Genomic DNA, 17,711 nt, shown 5'->3' with positions numbered 1-17,711 from the left:
GAAAATTTGACAGGTTTTGGTTGTGGGTTTTAAATAGGTGGTACAGGTGAAGGATATGTTCAAGATGGTCTCTAGCCCTTGACTTGTGGAATAGTCCAGATATACATGCTATTCACTGAGATAGGAGATGCTAGAAAACCAGGCTTGGCAGACAAATAGTAGGTTAATTTTAAACCTGGTGTGTTTGGATATCTTTGAAAAATCCAAGTTGATATGTCAAGTAGGCATTTAAGGAGGTTTAGACAAAAGATATAATTTAGTAATCATCAACATGGAGATGGTAATTGAGCATATGGATGAAGGAAGTAGGAGACAGAGTAGAGCAGAATAGCACAGAGGGATGAAGAAAATCAGAGAGGGATCCCGGGTGGCTCAGCAGTTTAGCACCTGCCTTCCACCCAGGGCATGATCCTGGAGTCCCGGGATAGAGTCCCACATGAGGCACTCTGCATGGAGCCTGCTTCTCCCGCTGTCTGGGTCTCTGCCTCTCTCTCTCTCTCTCTCTCTCTCTCTGTCTCTTGTCTCTCATGAATAAATAAATAAGATCTCAAAAAAAAAAAAAAAAAAAAAGAAAATCAAAGAGAACCCAGGACCGAAACTTGAAACTGATGCTAAGATGGTGGATGAAAAAAAAAAGAAAAAAAGAAAAAGAAAAAGCATAAGAGAAAATGAGGAGACTAGGATGTGTGAAATAAACTAGGAGATTGTGATGCAAACCAAAACAAAGAGGGTGTGTCAGGAAGAGGAATTGATCAATTGCTTTAGCAAGATTTTCTTTTTCTTTTTTCTTTCTTTCTTTCTTTCTTTCTTTCTTTCTTTCTTTCTTTCTTTCTTCTTCCTTTCTTCCTTTCTTTCTCTCTTTCTCTCTTTCTCTCTTTCTCTCTTTCTCTCTTTCTCTCTTTCTCTCTTTCTCTCTTTCTTTCTTTCTTTCCTTTCTTTCTTTCTTTCTTCTTTCTTTTTTTGGCATTTCATGACCCTATTAGAAGGAGGCCATGCCAGGAGCTGTGGAACAGATGTGAGGTGAGGACTGGAGACAGTGAGTGTGGCAGTGCTTGTGAGAAGTTTATGTGTGAAGGGAGGGAGAAGGAGAAATAACTGGAAGGAAACCAAGAGGCTTTTTTATTTTTATTTTTAAAGATGAAAGATACTGGAGAATATTTGAAAAATAAGGCAGATCTAGTGAAGAAGGAAATATGACTCCAAATTAGAGAAGTAGAACAAACCATTGATCATGTAACTGCAAGGCTAGGAGCTTTGCAAATCACCGGAGGAGGTAGAAGGTTTGACAGTTTGAGGATGGGCAGATTCTGTTTCAGTGGGAGGAAACAAAGAAAGGATGGGAGAATGTGTAAGTAGGTTGATAGGTTTTATCTTGGGAAGTTGAAGAAAATATCACTGGGCATCTCTTTTCTCTGTGAGGTAGTGGTTGATGCCATTTCTTCAAGAGAAGAAGTGGAGTTAAAGGTTTGAAAAGAATGAAGAAGGCTTGAAAACAGCTTTGAAAGAAGGAAAAGTCGATCGGGCAAGCTTTGTAGGATGGACAGGCAGCATTGAGGACTCATTTAAAGTTGGTAACTATAAATTTATAGTAAAAGCAGCCATTTCTGTAGTTTTAGACTTATTCTAAGAACATTTGGGATGATCAGGTACAGGCCCTCGAGAACAAATGGTTGTATTCAAATAGGATTGGAGTCTTAGCAAAGGACCGATTTAATCAATTTTGTGTTCTATTTTCTTCTAGTATATCATGAGTGGAGGGAAAGGATATAACACAATTTTCCATCTAAAATTATATTGGCTATGGTAGTAGGTGAGTATCTAATTAAAGGTTTTTCATTCCACATCAATGTCAATAATTATCTCAAAAAACACCTATTTAAAAATAGGTGTTCTTCTTCTCATGCTTCCTTCATCTTAGTACTGGTTAATTGTAAAAACTAGTTGTGTTTTAGGCCTATCTTTTTATACTATTAACATTTTATTTTTATTACACTGGTACCAGACTGACATGATTTGTTGCATATTTTTAATGTGAGATTATTCCCTAGCATTATTTCCCTTTCAAATCTTAGTTTTTTCACTGACTCATTTCCCTTCATAGATCATAGCATTATTTGTCAAATCTCACCAGTCTGTCTTTATGATATTGACTGGGATCTGCCTTTTGGGAAGAGTCTCCTATATATCATGATCTTCCTAAAGAGTAAGTGAGCAACACACTTTTGAAGTGAATTAAAAAAAAAAAATGCCTCTTGTATCTGCCCATACAAATAGTCAAGAGAAGCCTCAAGATTCATTCCATGGCTTCACCCAGCAACTACTCCACTGCTCCAGTCTCCGAATTCCTCCTCATCTGCTTTCCTAACTACCAGAGTTGGCAGCACTGGCTGTCCCTGCCCCTCAGCCTCCTCTTCCTCCTGGCCATGGGGGCCAACGCCACCCTCTTGATCACTATCCGGCTGGAGGCCTCTCTGCATGAGCCCATGTACTACCTGCTCAGCCTCCTCTCCCTGCTGGACATCGTGCTCTGCCTCACTGTCATCCCCAAGGTCCTGGCCATCTTCTGGTTTGATCTGAGGTCCATCAGCTTCTCTGCCTGCTTCCTCCAGATGTTCATCATGAACAGTTTCCTCCCCATGGAGTCTTGCACATTCATGGTCATGGCCTATGACCGCTATGTGGCCATCTGCCACCCACTGAGGTATCCATCCATCATCACTAACCAATTTGTGGCCAAAGCTAGTGCTTTCATTGTCACCCGGAATGCCCTTCTCACTGCACCTATTCCTATTCTCACTGCCCAGCTCCATTATTGTGGGAAAAATGTCATTGAGAACTGCATCTGTGCCAACTTGTCTGTGTCCAGGCTATCCTGTGACAATTTCACCCTTAACAGAATCTACCAATTTGTGGCTGGTTGGACTTTACTGGGCTCAGATTTCATCCTCATCTTCCTCTCCTACACCTTTATCCTAAGAGCTGTGCTTAGGTTCAAGGCTGAGGGGGCTGCTGTCAAAGCTCTGAGCACATGTGGCTCTCACTTCATCCTCATCCTGTTCTTCAGCACCATCCTGCTGGTTGTTGTGTTAACAAATGTGGCCAGAAAGAGTGTCCCTATGGACATCCTCATCTTGCTCAATGTCCTTCATCACCTCATACCTCCTGCCTTGAACCCTATTGTATATGGAGTTCGGACCAAAGAGATAAAACAAGGAATGAATAAATTGCTGTGGAAAAGGATGTGAATATGTAAAATACATTTCTAATTCATTTTCTTTCTTCTCCTCAGTAATTTTGTCTAGGCAATGAATTGGACAAAACTTGGTATTTATTTTACACTCTGAAGCTCACTTCATAACTGACCCAGATTTCTTCCTTTATTTTTCTCACTTGGTTCAGATAAATGTAGGTAAAAGAAGGAACTTGTATTTCTTGATTTGCTGCTTTGAGCCTCGGTAATTTTATTTAAGTAAATTTAATCTTTCACAACATTTCTGCAGGTGTTATTACTTCCATTTTACACAGTAGAAAAAAAATGCTTTTCAAGAGTAGTAACTGTCAAAGACCACATTATTTGGGAAATGGCAGAGATCAAAATCCAGACTCCAGAGCCTGGGCTTCTTCTGCAGAAATGCCCCCTCCAGTGCAATTGACCCTGGATACCAAGCCTCTATCTCCTTTGCTTCTGTTTTGTTCTTCTGGATATCTATTTCCTGCCCATACCTACTTCCTTGAGAACCAGTGGGTTTTCAGAAAAGGCAGAGTCCTGCCTGATAAAGCATCTGTAGGCCTGCAGGAGAAGAATGTTCATATTAATATACAACAATGCCAGCTTCCTGTTCTATCCTATACAGTCTCGATACTTTCAACGAGTCTTAGAAATGAGCATTTGGTTGACAGAGAGATGGGGAGAAAGGAAGCCATTTCCCAGAAAATAGGGAAACTGACTGAGACAGTGGATTGGCCACTTCTCCTAAATATTCCTACATACCTAGGAAGCTGAAAATCAGGTCTTATTTGATCTGTTGACTCTGCTCAAGAGCTCTCATTGAAGGTGAGAAGACATAGCAAAGGGTCAGGTTTCTGGATAATATAGTAGGTCTAGTGAGGAGAAGAGGAAGGAAATTGCACTGTTTGTTTTCAGAGATTTAATATAAGCAAATGGTTAAATGGATGTTGGAAACTTGAAACTAAAACAGGGGCTGCTGAAGTAATGCCAGAGGTAGCACCTGAAGGAAGAATCTCACACTTGGGAAGAATTTGGTCATTGGACCTTAGAAAGTTGGCGATAAGCCCATGGGACTGGGTGTCAAATATCTAAGGAGGATGCTACCTTAAACTGGTACTGCTGTCACAGGAGCTCAGAGGAGGTGTATTCAGAGCTGGGATTAATATCTCTGAGGATGAGACTCTGTCCTGCTACTGCTGGTACCTGAGAGGAAATTCAATAAGGTTGATTGGACCCTGGGAGTTCCAAACCAAACCCAAACCCAAATCAAACTCAAGTCCAAAACCCAACCAACCAATAAATCCTGAAGTCTAGAATCAACTCTGCTGCCCTTGATGAGTCAGTCATTGCTCAGGGATACTGATACGACAGGAACAGACAGGAAGAAACAAGGATCCTCTGCTCTGCTTTAGCCTTCCAAGTCTTTTCCTGTTGTTCTCTGTGGGTGGAAAGTAAAAGGGAGCCAGCTGACAAAGAAGAGTCCCAGAGTTCAAATCCCAGCATCCCAAAGCATATCTGGATAGGTGGGTCTGGGGCTGAGAGACAAGAGTTAATGACTCTGCAGCTTCTGTTGGTTCTGAGTTTGAGGGCTTATGACCATATAGGGGACAACTGAGGCAGCACCCTATAGTGCACACTAGCTCTCAGGGACTGGACACTGGACACAGAATCAAGTCCTCCTATGCAGGTAGGCAAAGAGACATGGCATCATAACGTAATGTTACAGGGACAGCTTTCATAGCTGTGGAAGAGTTTGGAATTAGCTGTCAAGAGGAATAGAGAGAGACTGCATGCATCACTCAGTGGAGATTCCACAGAGTAACTGTAGCTTAGGGCTGCTGTGGGCTCTAGGGCAGACTCTTCCAAAGCCACACTCAATAACAGCAGGAAAGGAAAATGACATCCATTTGCCTGTAAGAATCGGCTCTCAATACCCTCATGCTTGGCTCTCATTTTCTTAAGCCAGAGCCATAGGTGTGACTAAGCATTTGTCATTTTCTACAAGAGAATTCTCTCACAGGACTCCCCTCCATCTCACAGCTGCTGGAAGAGTTTATCTACTACCACCTTCCTCCTGTCCCTCAGAGGACAGAAGGGCCAGCTTCAACACTGATGACCTAAATGATAGTAATAATCTCAACATCCTTACATACTGGTAACAGTGATAGTAATGACAATGAAAACAAAAGCTCAAATGTTTTGAGCACTTTCAATATATTAGTATCTGGGCATGATAACATTAATTTTCATAAGACCCTTGTGTGGATGATTATAAAAATTAGTTTTAAAAACATCTAACAATAAGGATTCAATTCATAGGAATAGGACACATTGTTAGGTGATATGCCCAGCATTTGGTCTACTCCGTTGGTTTCTCAAGGAGTGCTTTCCCTACCTCTGCTATGCTTCTCCCAGGTGCAAATACAGAAGGGACTCAAAGAGGAATTCCTGAATTCGGATCTTATTCAGATCTTAATTCCTCCACTAGGTTTCTGTAGATCAGTGCAAACGGCCACTATAATTATAAGAAGCTTGACTCAAACTGCCTCTACATGGTTATAGAAACTACAGTTTGTATTAGGAATTTGTAAGGGATGTAGAGTCCAGCATACCTTTTGTCATTCTCCGTAGTGATGAGCACAGCTTCTGGCACATCAGGGGACTCAGCAAACATCTCCTTGTTTACAATATTGAAGTGGATAGAAGAGTAACCAATAGTGTTTATTTATTTTTTATTTTTTTGAAAAGACAAAGAATTTTATTTTATTTTTTTTGCATTCAATCTGCTGGGATATATTGTTTTTTTTAATAATAAATTTATTTTTTATTGGTGTTAAATTTGCCAACATACAGAATAACACCCAGTGCTCTTCCCATCAAGTGCCCCCCTCAGTGCCCGGCACCCATTCACCCCCAACCCCCACACTCCTCCCCTTCCACCACCTCTAGTTCGTTTCCCAGTGTTAGGAGTCTTCATAGTGTTTATAATGCATCTTTAGTTCCAGGTAGTAGAGCCCTAAGTATAAGAACAGACAAGACATACTTGAGGTTGGCTCTCCACTCTGGTCCTTGGGAGACAGATTAAGAGGACCACAGTTTCTCACAAAATTGTCAAACCTTGTGTAGATGGTTCAAGGAACTGGACACAGTGGTTCTAAGACAGATTTGGGGTGATTCCTTTTACAGATAAAGAAAATGGAGGAACAGGATTACCCAAAGAGCTAGATCTTGTACAGCAGACACAAGTTTGCCATGAAGCTCCCATAGCAAAAAAAAAAAAAAAAAAAAGTTCCTTTAGTATAGTCTTTGAACAGGTCCTGAATGGATAGAATGAAGCATCAGAAACTAACAGCATTTTAAGTTGACATTTTAAAGGTACACACTTCCAGTTTAAGACAGGTAAGTACTGGGGATATAATGAACAACGTGGCGACTATAGTTAACACTGCTGTATAGTATGTTTGAAAGTTGCTAAAAGACTAGATTCTATAAGTTCTCATCACATGGAAAACTTTTTTCTTCCTTATGATATTAACTAGATATTAATTAAATTTGTAATCATTTCACTACATATGTAATCAAGCCATTATTCAGTACACCTTAGACTTCTGTGATGCTGTCAATTATATCTCAATAAACTGGAAGAAAAAAAAGATGTTTTGTTAGTTTATTGAATATCTGTGGAGTCACCATGGTCCAATTGTACTGGAAGGGGGTGTATTAAAATATGAGAAGGGAAAGGGGAGAGGCCAACCATTTGCCACTTATTCTACTCCCTGGTTTGAATGTAGTCACATTTGCAAGAGAAATACAGAGCCTTTTGGAACCGGATACCTGAAGCCATTGAACACTGCTGTTCAGGACCAAAGCAGATTTAAATAAAGGGGCAGTAGCAGGAAAGAGCAACAAATCTCCTGGAATTAAATTATCTGGAGAAAAAAGGAAGTCAATGTTGGTGACCAGTGCTCAAAATGAAGACCTAAATATTGTTGAAGGAACAAAATTACATTTTCCACATACAATATAGTGGAGTTTGGGAGCCTTTTAGTATATGGTCATCCTGACACCAAACTGTGCAGCCAGAGTCTATAAATCCTGGAGCTATAGCCAGGAGTAAAAAAATACTCATAGCCTGCAAGTCAATACTGCTCTCTTGTGGCCACTAATGGGCATAGCAATACCAGGGTGCGTTCAACCTTTGCCCATAGTTTGATCATTCTTTCATTGATTTTTATTTTTTAAATTAATTTCGTTTTTATTAAATTCAATTTGCCAACATATAGTATAACATCCAGTGCTCATCACATCAAGTGCCCTCCTCAGTGCCCGTCACTCAGTCTCCCCATCCCCCCACCCACCTCCGCTTTTGCAACTCTTTGTTTGTTTCCTAGAGTTAGGAGTCTCTCATGGTTTGTCTCCCTCTCTATTTTTTCCCACTCAGTTCCCCACCTTTCTCTTATAATCCCTTCCACTATTTCTTATATTCCATGTATGAGTGAGCTGTAGTTTGAAGGGGAACTGACAACTCCTTGTTATGAAAACTCCTGGAGTAGGGGGACAAGCCTGGTGGCTCTGCAGTTAAGTGTCTGTCTTGGGCTCAGGGCGTGATCCCGGGTTGGGGATCAAGTCCCACATCAGGTTTCCTGCAAAGAGCCTTCTTCTCTCTCTATGTCTCTGCCTTTCCCTCTATGTCTCTGCCTCTCTCAGTGTCTCTCATGAATAAATAAATAAAATCTTAGATTAAAAAAAAAGAAGAAAACTGGGATCTCCAACACTTAGGGAAGTGGTAGTGAGTGGCTTCAAGAAGATACTGTATTTCCTGCTCATACGGCACATGGGGATTTAATTATTAAAAGAATAAAAGGAATATAACAATTTATACTCTGATTTTTTCTTCAGTGACATTCAAAATCAATATCAAATCTATGACACTAGTCTAGAATTCATGAGAGTAGACTGTATCTTGGTATTTAATAAGATGTTACATTAGTAGTATTGGCTAAGGACAATATATAACAATATTAATTCACTTCTTTATCCACTCAGCCAAAAACTAGTTGAGTGCTTTATGTGTGTTTAACACATTAGTGATTAGTATAGATAGTTACTAAGAGATAAACTACTTTTAGAGAAATTATAGTCAACATAGCTCATGAATTATCATTATTCCCAATTTTGCAGATTAAGCAATAGAACAAAAAGGTAAAATACCTTTTTGAATACCTAGCTGAATGGTCATTCAGCTAACAGACCAGAATCAAGAGAGAGGAATCAGGTATGTTTGCTAACTAAATCCATTTTTCCCAAAATATTGTCTAGGGATTGAGGTACATTTTTAGACTTCACCTAGACAGATTTGTAGTGTTCTGAGTTTTTTTGTGTTTCAGATTATAGATAGCAGAGGCAGTGCACAACAAAACCCATCATATATTGAATTCATCAAAACTTGTGAAGTTAGTTACTACAACAAAGATATCACAGTACCTTAACATACTAGTAACTAACAACTAAGTGAACATACTAGTTTACTTCTCATCCAAACCCATTCATGGGGGCTTTGTTCATGTCAACACTTAGAGATGCAAGCTTCTTCCATATATGGATCCTCCACGTATTAAGCCCTTATGGATCTCCACAGGTATTTCTGAATCTGGCTGTCATGAGATGGAGGGGAGACAATGTTCAGGATCTTGTAGGAGGTTTTAGTGGCTCAATTGGGGAGAGATTTACATCACTTTTTCTATCATTCCATTGGCCACACTGCTCACATAGATCCAGTTGCCTATAGGTGAAGCTGGGTCACTGAATATTCATTTCTTTTTTTTTTTTTAAAGATTTTATTTATTTATTTATTCAGGAGAGACACACAGAGAGAGGGAGGCAGAGACACAGGCAGAAGGAGAAGCAGGCTCCATGTAGGGAGCCCACATGATTGGGGTCTCCAGGATCACACCCTGGGCTGAAGGCAGACCCTTAAACCGCTGAGCCACCCAGGGATCCCCTGAATATTCATTTCTTAAAGAGAAATGATACAAGAGAGATTCTCGCATGTAAAATATACTTACTCTTTTCCCAAGGGAGACTACCCAGGCTTTCATGCAGTCACTGTATGCAGCACGAAGTCCAAGATCTCGAGCAGTGAGGGTCTTCTCCATCAGGTTCTGATGTGATTCTTTGTGGACCAGTCATTTTTCTCCTCACTGCACTGATAATGGTGGAGAAGATACTGCTACCAGACATTAAGATTGGAAGTGAGCCATGGAATTCGTTTAGTAGGAACTTGTCCATGGTAAGGCTGGAATACTTTGGTGGCAGGTGCTGCAACATTTTTACCCACTGAAGTGGTGGAAAATGACTAAACATTGACTAAACATTGGTTATGTTCTCTGGGAGGAACTTACCATTGTTTCTATGGCCATTTGTTCTGCCTTTGGGGGTTGTGTCTTCTTCATTGTTCCCCATGGCATTATAACATGAAGGCACTGGAACATGTGACTTTTTTTCATTATTGCATTTGGAGCCTGCTTCCAGCTCATAAAATATTAAGATCAATTATTGTTTTAGTTCTTAATCAAAAAGTTTCTTTAAAAGCTAAGCTCAGGTGCCTTTATCAATAAACACCCTCAAAAACCAAACAGATTTTTGACCTGTTTTTATCAGGGCATTTCCAAGCACTAATAATCAAATGCACATATTTTCTTAAGCATAATTTAAATTTTTTCTTTCATTTTGTTATTGCCTTTTCTAGTTCACCATGTCAGTGTTTTTTTAGGTAATGGTGTCTATCTAAGGCCATTGGACTTGAGTAAGACAACTGTACACATAATCTACTCTTGTCAGTGCTGGTTGCTAATAGTCTGTTTTTCAAAGTTTTACAACGTAAAACTTTCTCTTAACCTTCGATCTCCCAAGCAGTAGGACAATTCTTCAAGTTTCCATATTTATGAACTTTATCTATTATAATTAATTTCTACTTGAAGACCAGTCAACTTTCTGCTAAGCTCATCTACTTATTGTAATAACTTGTCAATGGAATCAACAATTGCAAATACACACAACTATTTTAATTGTTCCAACATTTCCCCTAGATTTATTATTTAGTAGACATGTCAGCTTTCTTTGTTGTGTGATCTTTCTAGCTCTGGTTGTCAACTTTCTCAGTATTTCCAGCATTAATCAGGATAGTTTCTGGCTGATGAAACAAAGAATCTCAATATGTCAGTAGTTTAACACATACAACTTTATTTTTTAACGACATTCATTCAAAGTATGTGGGAGGGGAGGCTCTTCTCCATGCTGTCTTTCAGGGACCTAGCTTCTTCCATTGTGTGGTTCCATCATTTCTAGGGCTTCATGTCTCCAGTGGATTAAATGCAACTGGCCAGAATGGCAGGGAGAGAGTGTAGAGGACATCAAGTAGGCTGTAAGTATTATGCCTAGTAAATGCATGCCATTTCTTTGGCCAAACTCAATCTTATAGCCTCATTTAAATACAGGTGAGCCTGGAAAAAAGTAAATTTATCTGTGTGTTGAGGAGGAGGAAGAACTCTGTTCAGTGAACTTACCCTTATCTATGTCATTTGTACACATCGATTGTCAGTAGAACTTCAAGCTGTGTAGTGGGAAGGGTGAGAAGTGGTAGGAGACTTCTGGAGATTTTATGGTTCTCCTGGTCTCTCTGAGACACTGTCAGCCTTAGAGCCTCATTTGATAATATGCTGCATCTTAGTGCATGGGTACAGGGATTTGAATGTCCTCCCCTCCAGACCCAGTCTCTAGCCCCAGACTGTCCAGATATATTCCTGAAAGCTTTCTTGAGGTTTGCTAGGATGACATCAGGATCCTGGCATGGAAATCAAATGATTAAAGCATTTTATGCTCAGTCCTTTAGTTTGTGCAGAGTTCTTCTGGTCTGTCAAGGGACATTGCTGTTAGGACATAGCAGGTAGGGGACCTGATGAGTTAATACTTTAGGGAAGGGCAGATTTTGGTGGATTTCCTCCACAGTCACTGAATTTATTGCCTTCGCTTGGATGTTTATAATAGAATTAAGAACTGTGTCCTGTTTGGGAAAGTAGCTGTGAGACTTATGCTTGCTCCTGAAAAAGTAAATATTGATTTGTCTGTAGATGGAGCCAAAAAGAGGTCTGTTTATAGGTCCATGTGCTGTGCTTCCTCAGAGTTGGGTGAGTTTCCTTAGCTTCCTGGGTCTGCTGATGCCTTTGGAGGAGTATAAAGAAGTCTGTACACTATGCTTATCCAGCCAACTACTCTCTGCTAGAACGTACTTCTGAGACTGTAAGATCATACTTCTCTACATGTCTTTTTCTTGCTGTGGGGCAAATACTGCCTTGGTTAGTATCACCACCTTCACTTTACTTTTGCACCAACATCTTTTTTCTCAACCAAATAGTTTACACCTATCCCCCTCCTCATCCTGCAGCCACTAGTTTTTTTCTGCATATTTATGAGTCTGTTTCTCTTTTATTGTTGTTGTTTTTCATTCATTTTTTTCCATTTTTTAATAATAAATTTATTTTTTATTGGTGTTCAATTTGCCAACATACAGAAAACACCCAGTGCTCATCCCATCAAGTGCCCCCCTCAGTGCCCAGCACCCATTCACCCCCACCCCCCACCCTCCTCCCCTTCCACCACCCCTAGTTAGTTTCCCAGTGTTAGGAGTCTTCATGTTCTGTCTCTCTTTCTGGTATTTCCCACACACTTCTTCTCCCTTCCCTTATATTCCCTTTCACTATTATTTATATTCCCCAAATGAATTAGACCATATAATGTTTGTCCTTCTCCGACTCACTTATTTCACTCAGCATAATACCCTCCAGTTCCATCCACGTTGAAGCAAATGGTGGGTATTTGTTGTTTCTAATGGCTGAGTAATATTCCATTGTATACATAGACCACATCTTCTTTATCCATTCATCTTTCGATGAACACCGAGACTCCTTCACAGTTTGGCTATTGTGGACATTGCTGCTAGAAACCTCGGGGTGCAGGTGTCCCGGTGTTTCATTGCATCTGTATCTTTGGGGTAAATCCCCAGCAGTGCAATTGCTGGGTCGTAGGGCAGATCTATTTTTACCTCTTTGAGGAACCTCCACACAGTTTTCCAGAGTGGCTGCACCAGTTCACATTCCCACCAACAGTGTAATGAGGGTTCCCCTTTCTCCGCATCCTCTCCAACATTTGTGGTTTCCTGCCTTGTTAATGTTCCCTATTCTCACTGGTGTGAGGTGGTATCTCATTGTGGTTTTGGTTTGTATTTCCCTGATGGCAAGTGATGCAGAGCATTTTCTCATGTGCGTGTTGGCCATGTCTATGTCTTCCTCTGTGAGATTTCTGTTCATGTCTTTTACCCATTTCATGAATGGATTGTTTGTTTCTTTGGTGTTGAGTTTAATAAGTTCTTTATAGATCTTGGAAACTAACCCTTTATCTGATAGGTCATTTGCAAATATCTTCTCCCATTCTGTAGGTTGTCTTTTAGTTTTGTTGACTGTATCCTTTGCTGTGCAAAAGCTTCTTATCTTGATGAAGTCCCAATAGTTCATTTTTGCTTTTGCTTCTTTTGCCTTCGTGGATGTATCTTGCAAGAAGTTACTGTGGCCGAGTTCAAAAAGGGTGTTGCCTGTGTTCTCCTCTAGGATTTTGATGGAATCTTGTCTCACATTTAGATCTTTCATCCATTTTGAGTTTATCTTTGTGTATGGTGAAAGAGAGTGGTCTAGTTTTATTCTTCTGCACGTGGATGTCCAATTTTCCCAGCACCATTTATTGAAGAGACTGTCTTTCTTCCAGTGGATAGTCTTTCCTCCTTTATTGAATATTAGTTGACCATAAAGTTCAGGGTCCACTTATAGATTCTCTATTCTCTTCCATTGATCTATGTGTCTGTTTTTGTGCCAGTACCACACTGTCTTGATGACCACAGCTTTGTAGTACAACCTGAAATCTGGCATTGTGATGCCCCCAGCTATGGTTTTCTTTTTTAAAATTCCTCTGGCTATTCGGGGTCTTTTCTGATTCCACACAAATCTTAAAATAATTTGTTCTAACTCTCTGAAGAAAGTCCATGGTATTTTGATAGGGATTGCATTAAATGTGTAAATTTCCCTGGGTAACATTGACATTTTCACAATATTAATTCTTCCAATCCATGAGCATGGAATATTTTTCCATCTCTTTGTGTCTTCCTCAATTTCTTTCACAGTGTTCTGTAGTTTTTAGGGTATAGATCCTTTACCTCTTTGGTTAGGTTTATTCTTAGGTATTTTATGCTTTTGGGTGCAATTGTAAATGGGATTGATTCCTTAATTTCTCTTTCTTCAGTCTCATTCTTAGTGTATAAAATGCCACTGACTTCTGAGCATTGATTTTGTATCCTGTCCTGCTGCCAAATTGCTGTATGAGTTCTAGCAATCTTGGGGTGGAGTCTTTTGGGTTTTCTATGCAGAGTATCATGTCATCGGCGAAGAGGGAGGGTTTGACTTCTTCTTTGCCAATTTGAGTGCCGTTAATGTCTTTTTGTTGTCTGATTGCTGAGGCTAGGACTTCCAGTACTATGTTGAATAGCAGTAGTGAGAGTGCACATCCCTGTCTTGTTCCTGACCTTAGGGGAAAGGCTCCCAGTGCTTCCCCATTGAGAATGATATTTGCTGTGGGTTTTTCGTAGATGGCTTTTAAGATGTTGAGGAATGTTCCCTCTATCCCTACACTCTGAAGAGATTTGATCAGGAATGGATGCTGTATTTTATCAAATGCTTTCTCTGCATCTATTGACAGGATCATATGGTTCTTGGTTTTTCTCTTGGTGATATGATGAATCACATTGATTGTTTTACGGGTGTTGAACCAGCCTTGTGTCCCAGGGATAAATCCTACTTGGTCATGGTGAATAATTTTCTTAATGTATTGTTGGATCCTATTGGCTAGTATCTTGTTGAGAATTTTTGCATCCATGTTCATCAGGGATATTGGTCTGTAATTCTCCTTTTTGGTGGGGTCTTTGTCTGGTTTTGGAATTAAGGTGATGCTGGCCTCATAGAATGAATTTGGAAGTACTCCATCTCTTTCTATCTTTCCAAACAGCTTTAGTAGAATAGGTATGGTTTCTTCTTTAAACGTTTGATAGAATTCCCCAGGGAAGCCATCTGGCCCTGGACTTTTGTGTCTTGGGAGGTTTTTGATGACTGCTTCAATTTCCTCCCTGGTTATTGGCCTGTTCAGGTTTTTTATTTCTTCCTGTTCCAGTTTTGGTAGTTTGTGGCTTTCCAGAAATGCGTCCATTTCCCCTAGACTGCCTAATTTATTGGCGTAGAGCTGTTCATAATATGTTTTTAAAATCGTTTGTATTTCCTTGGTGTTGGTAGTGATCTCTCCTTTCTCATTCATGATTTTATTAATTTGAGTCTTCTCTCTCTTCTTTTTAATAAGGCTCGCTAATGGCTTATCTATCTTATTAATTCTTTCAAAGAACCAACTCCTGGTTTTGTTGATCTGTTCCACAGTTCTTCTGGTCTTGATTTCATTGAGTTCTGCTCGAATCTTTATTAACTTTCTTCTTCTGCTGGGTCTAGGATCTATTTGCTGTTTTTTCTGTAGCTTCTTTAGGTGTAAGATTAGCTTTTGTATTTGAGTTCTTTCCATTTGTTTGGATGGATGCTTATATTGCAATGTATTTCCCCCTCAGGACTGCTTTTGCTGCATTCCAAAGATTTTGAATGGTTGTATCTTCATTCTCATTAGTTTCCATGAATCTCTTTAATTCTTCCTTAATTTCCTGGTTGACCCTTTCATCTTTTAGCAAGACGGTCCTTAACCTCCACATGTTTGAGGTCCTTCCAAACTTCTTGTTGTGATTTAGTTCTAATTTCAAGGCATTATGGACTGTGAATATGCAGGGGACCATCCCAATCTTTTGGTATCGGTTCAGACCTGATTTGTGACCCAGTATGTGGTCTATTCTGGAGAAAGTTCCATGTGCAGTTTAGAAGAATGTGTATTCAGTTGAGTTTGGATGTAAAGTTCTGTAGATATCTGTGAAATCCATCTGGTCCAGTGTATCATTTAAAGCTCTCGTTTCTTTGGAGATGTTGTGTTTAGAAGACCTATTGAGTGTAGAAAAGGCTAGATTGAAGTCACCAAGTATAAGTGTATTATTATCTAGGTATGTCTTAATTTTGGTTATTAATTGATTGATATATTTGGCAGTTTCCACATTCGGGGCATATATATTGAGGATTGTTAAGTCCTCTTGTTGGATAGATCCTTTAAGTATGGTATAGTGTCCCTCTTCATCTCTCACTACAGTCTTCGGGGTAAATTTTAGTTTATCTGATATAAGGATGGCTACCCCTGCTTTCTTTTGAGGACCATTTGATGGTAAATGGTTCTCCAACCTTTTATTTTCAGGCTGTAGGTGTCCTTCTGTCTAAAATGAGTCTTGTAGAAGCAAATAGATGGGTCCTGCTTTTTTATGCACTCTGACACCCAACGCCTTTTGATGGTGTCATTAAGCCCATTCACGTTCAGAGTTACTATTGAAAGATATGAGTTTAGTGTCATCATGATATCTATTCAGTCCCTGTTTTTGTGGATTGTTCCATTGGACTTCTTCTTAAAGGGGAATTTTGAGAGTCCCCCTTAAAATTTCTTGCAGAGCTGGTTTGGAGGTCACATATTCTTTTAGTTATGCCTGTCTTGGAAGCTCTTTATCTCTCCTTCCATTTTGAATGAGAGCCTTGCTGGATAAAGTATTCTTGGTTGCATGTTCTTCTCATTTAGGACCCTGAATATGTCCTGCCAGCCCTTTCTGGCCTGCCAGGTCTCTGTGGAGAGGTCTGCTGTTACCCTAATACTCCTCCCCATAAAAGTCAGGGATTTCTTGTCTCTTGCCGCTTTAAGGATCTTCTCTTTATCTTTGGAATTTGCAAGCTTAACTATTAGATGTCGAGGTGTTGAACGGTTTTTATTGATTTTAGGGGGGGATCTATTTCCTGGATCTGGATGCCTGTTTCCCTTCCCAGATTAGGAAAGTTTTCAGCTATGATGTGTTCAAATACATATTCTGGCCCTCTGTCCCTTTTGGCGCCCTCGGGAATCCCAATTAAACGTAGGTTTTTCTTCCTCAGGCTGTCGTTTATTTCCCTTAATCTATCCTCATGGTCTTTTAATTGTTTGTCTCTTTTTTCCTCAGTTTCCCTCTTTGCCGTCAACTTGTCTTCTAGGTCACTCACTCGTTCTTCCACCTCGTTAACCCTCGTCGTTAGGACTTCTAGTTTGGATTGCATCTCATTCAATTGATTTTTTAATTTCTGCCTGATTAGATCTAAATTCTGCAGTCATGAAGTCTTTTGAATCCTTTATGCTTTTTTCTAGAGCCACCAGTAGCTGTATAATAATGCTTCTGAATTGGCTTTCTGACATTGAATTGTAATCCAGATTTTGTAACTCTGTGGGAGAGAGGACTGTTTCTGATTCTTTCTTTTGAGGTGAGATTTTCCTTCTAGTCATTTTGCTCAGTGCAGAGTGGCCAAAAACAAGTTGTATTAAAGGAGAAAAAGAGAGAGAGAGATGGAAAGAAAAGAGAAAAAGAAAAAAAAAGGAAGAAAAGAAAGGAAAAAAGAGAAGAAAAAGAGAAAGAAAAAGAAAGGTGAAAAAAAGGGTGGGGGAAGCAATCAGAAATCAAAGAGAAAAAGAAAAAAAGACAAAAAAACATGGGGGAGTATCTTCTGATTCTGTTTACTTTAAGTTCCTGGAACTTGTCCGTCTAGCTGGTCTTCTGGGGGAGGGGCCTGTTGTGCTGATTTTCAGGTGTTAGCACTTGGGGGAGCTGCTGTACCTCTGCCTGGTGCAGGGCTCAGTGGGGGTTGTTTACCCCGTGAGGCCTCAGGAGAAACAACCCCAGTGGCTGCTGCAGCTCTGGAGCCCTGGATTCAGCCCCCGCAGTAACTCTGGAGCTCTCCGTCTGCAGGGCCTGGAGGCTCCGGGGCGGGGCCGCTGATCTGCTCAGCTCGGGGCAGGAGCGTCCTCGCTGTCCTGGGCCCTCCCGGCCTCTGCCTGTCCCGGGGTAGGCCGGATCCTGGGCCCTGTCCCGTTGCCCTGTGCTCCGGGGCCTGCGCTGTTGGATTCGCTCTCGGCCATGCAGCCCCCTCCGCGGAGCCGCCGCCCGAGCCCCTCCGAGCTGCTCCGGGTCCAGCCTAGCGTGCTTCAGTCTTTTAGGGAGCTCTGGCCGCGGGGTATGGCGCACTCTCCCGGGCCGCAGGTGTCTGTTAGTGTCCCCGGGAGCCCGAGGGCATCCCCGCCCTCCTGGGTCCTGCTCCACCTCCCCGCGAGCCCCTTTCCGCCCGGGAAGGTTGCTGCAGCTCCTGCTTCGGGACGGGGCTCTCCTGTCCTGGGGACACTCGCCCCGGCCTCAGCCCGGCTCCTCGCGGGGCCCCTCCCCCTTGGAGGCCTTTGTTTCTTT

At 40.9% G+C, this 17,711-nt stretch overlaps 1 protein-coding gene across 1 annotated transcript; it reads left to right on the top strand.

Moving 5' to 3' along the window:
- The first annotated feature begins 2,300 nt into the window (after window positions 1-2,300).
- On the top strand, window positions 2,301-3,245 carry OR56A1 (olfactory receptor family 56 subfamily A member 1). The gene is given in 1 exon segment (NM_001388907.1): window positions 2,301-3,245. A coding segment is annotated over 1 exon segment (945 nt).
- Window positions 3,246-17,711: the final 14,466 nt, after the last annotated feature.

The sequence above is a fragment of the Canis lupus genome, chromosome 21, assembly GCF_011100685.1.
Source record: "Canis lupus familiaris isolate Mischka breed German Shepherd chromosome 21, alternate assembly UU_Cfam_GSD_1.0, whole genome shotgun sequence".
Lineage (NCBI taxonomy): Eukaryota > Metazoa > Chordata > Mammalia > Carnivora > Canidae > Canis > Canis lupus.
This window is presented reverse-complemented; position numbering and strand designations above follow the sequence as displayed.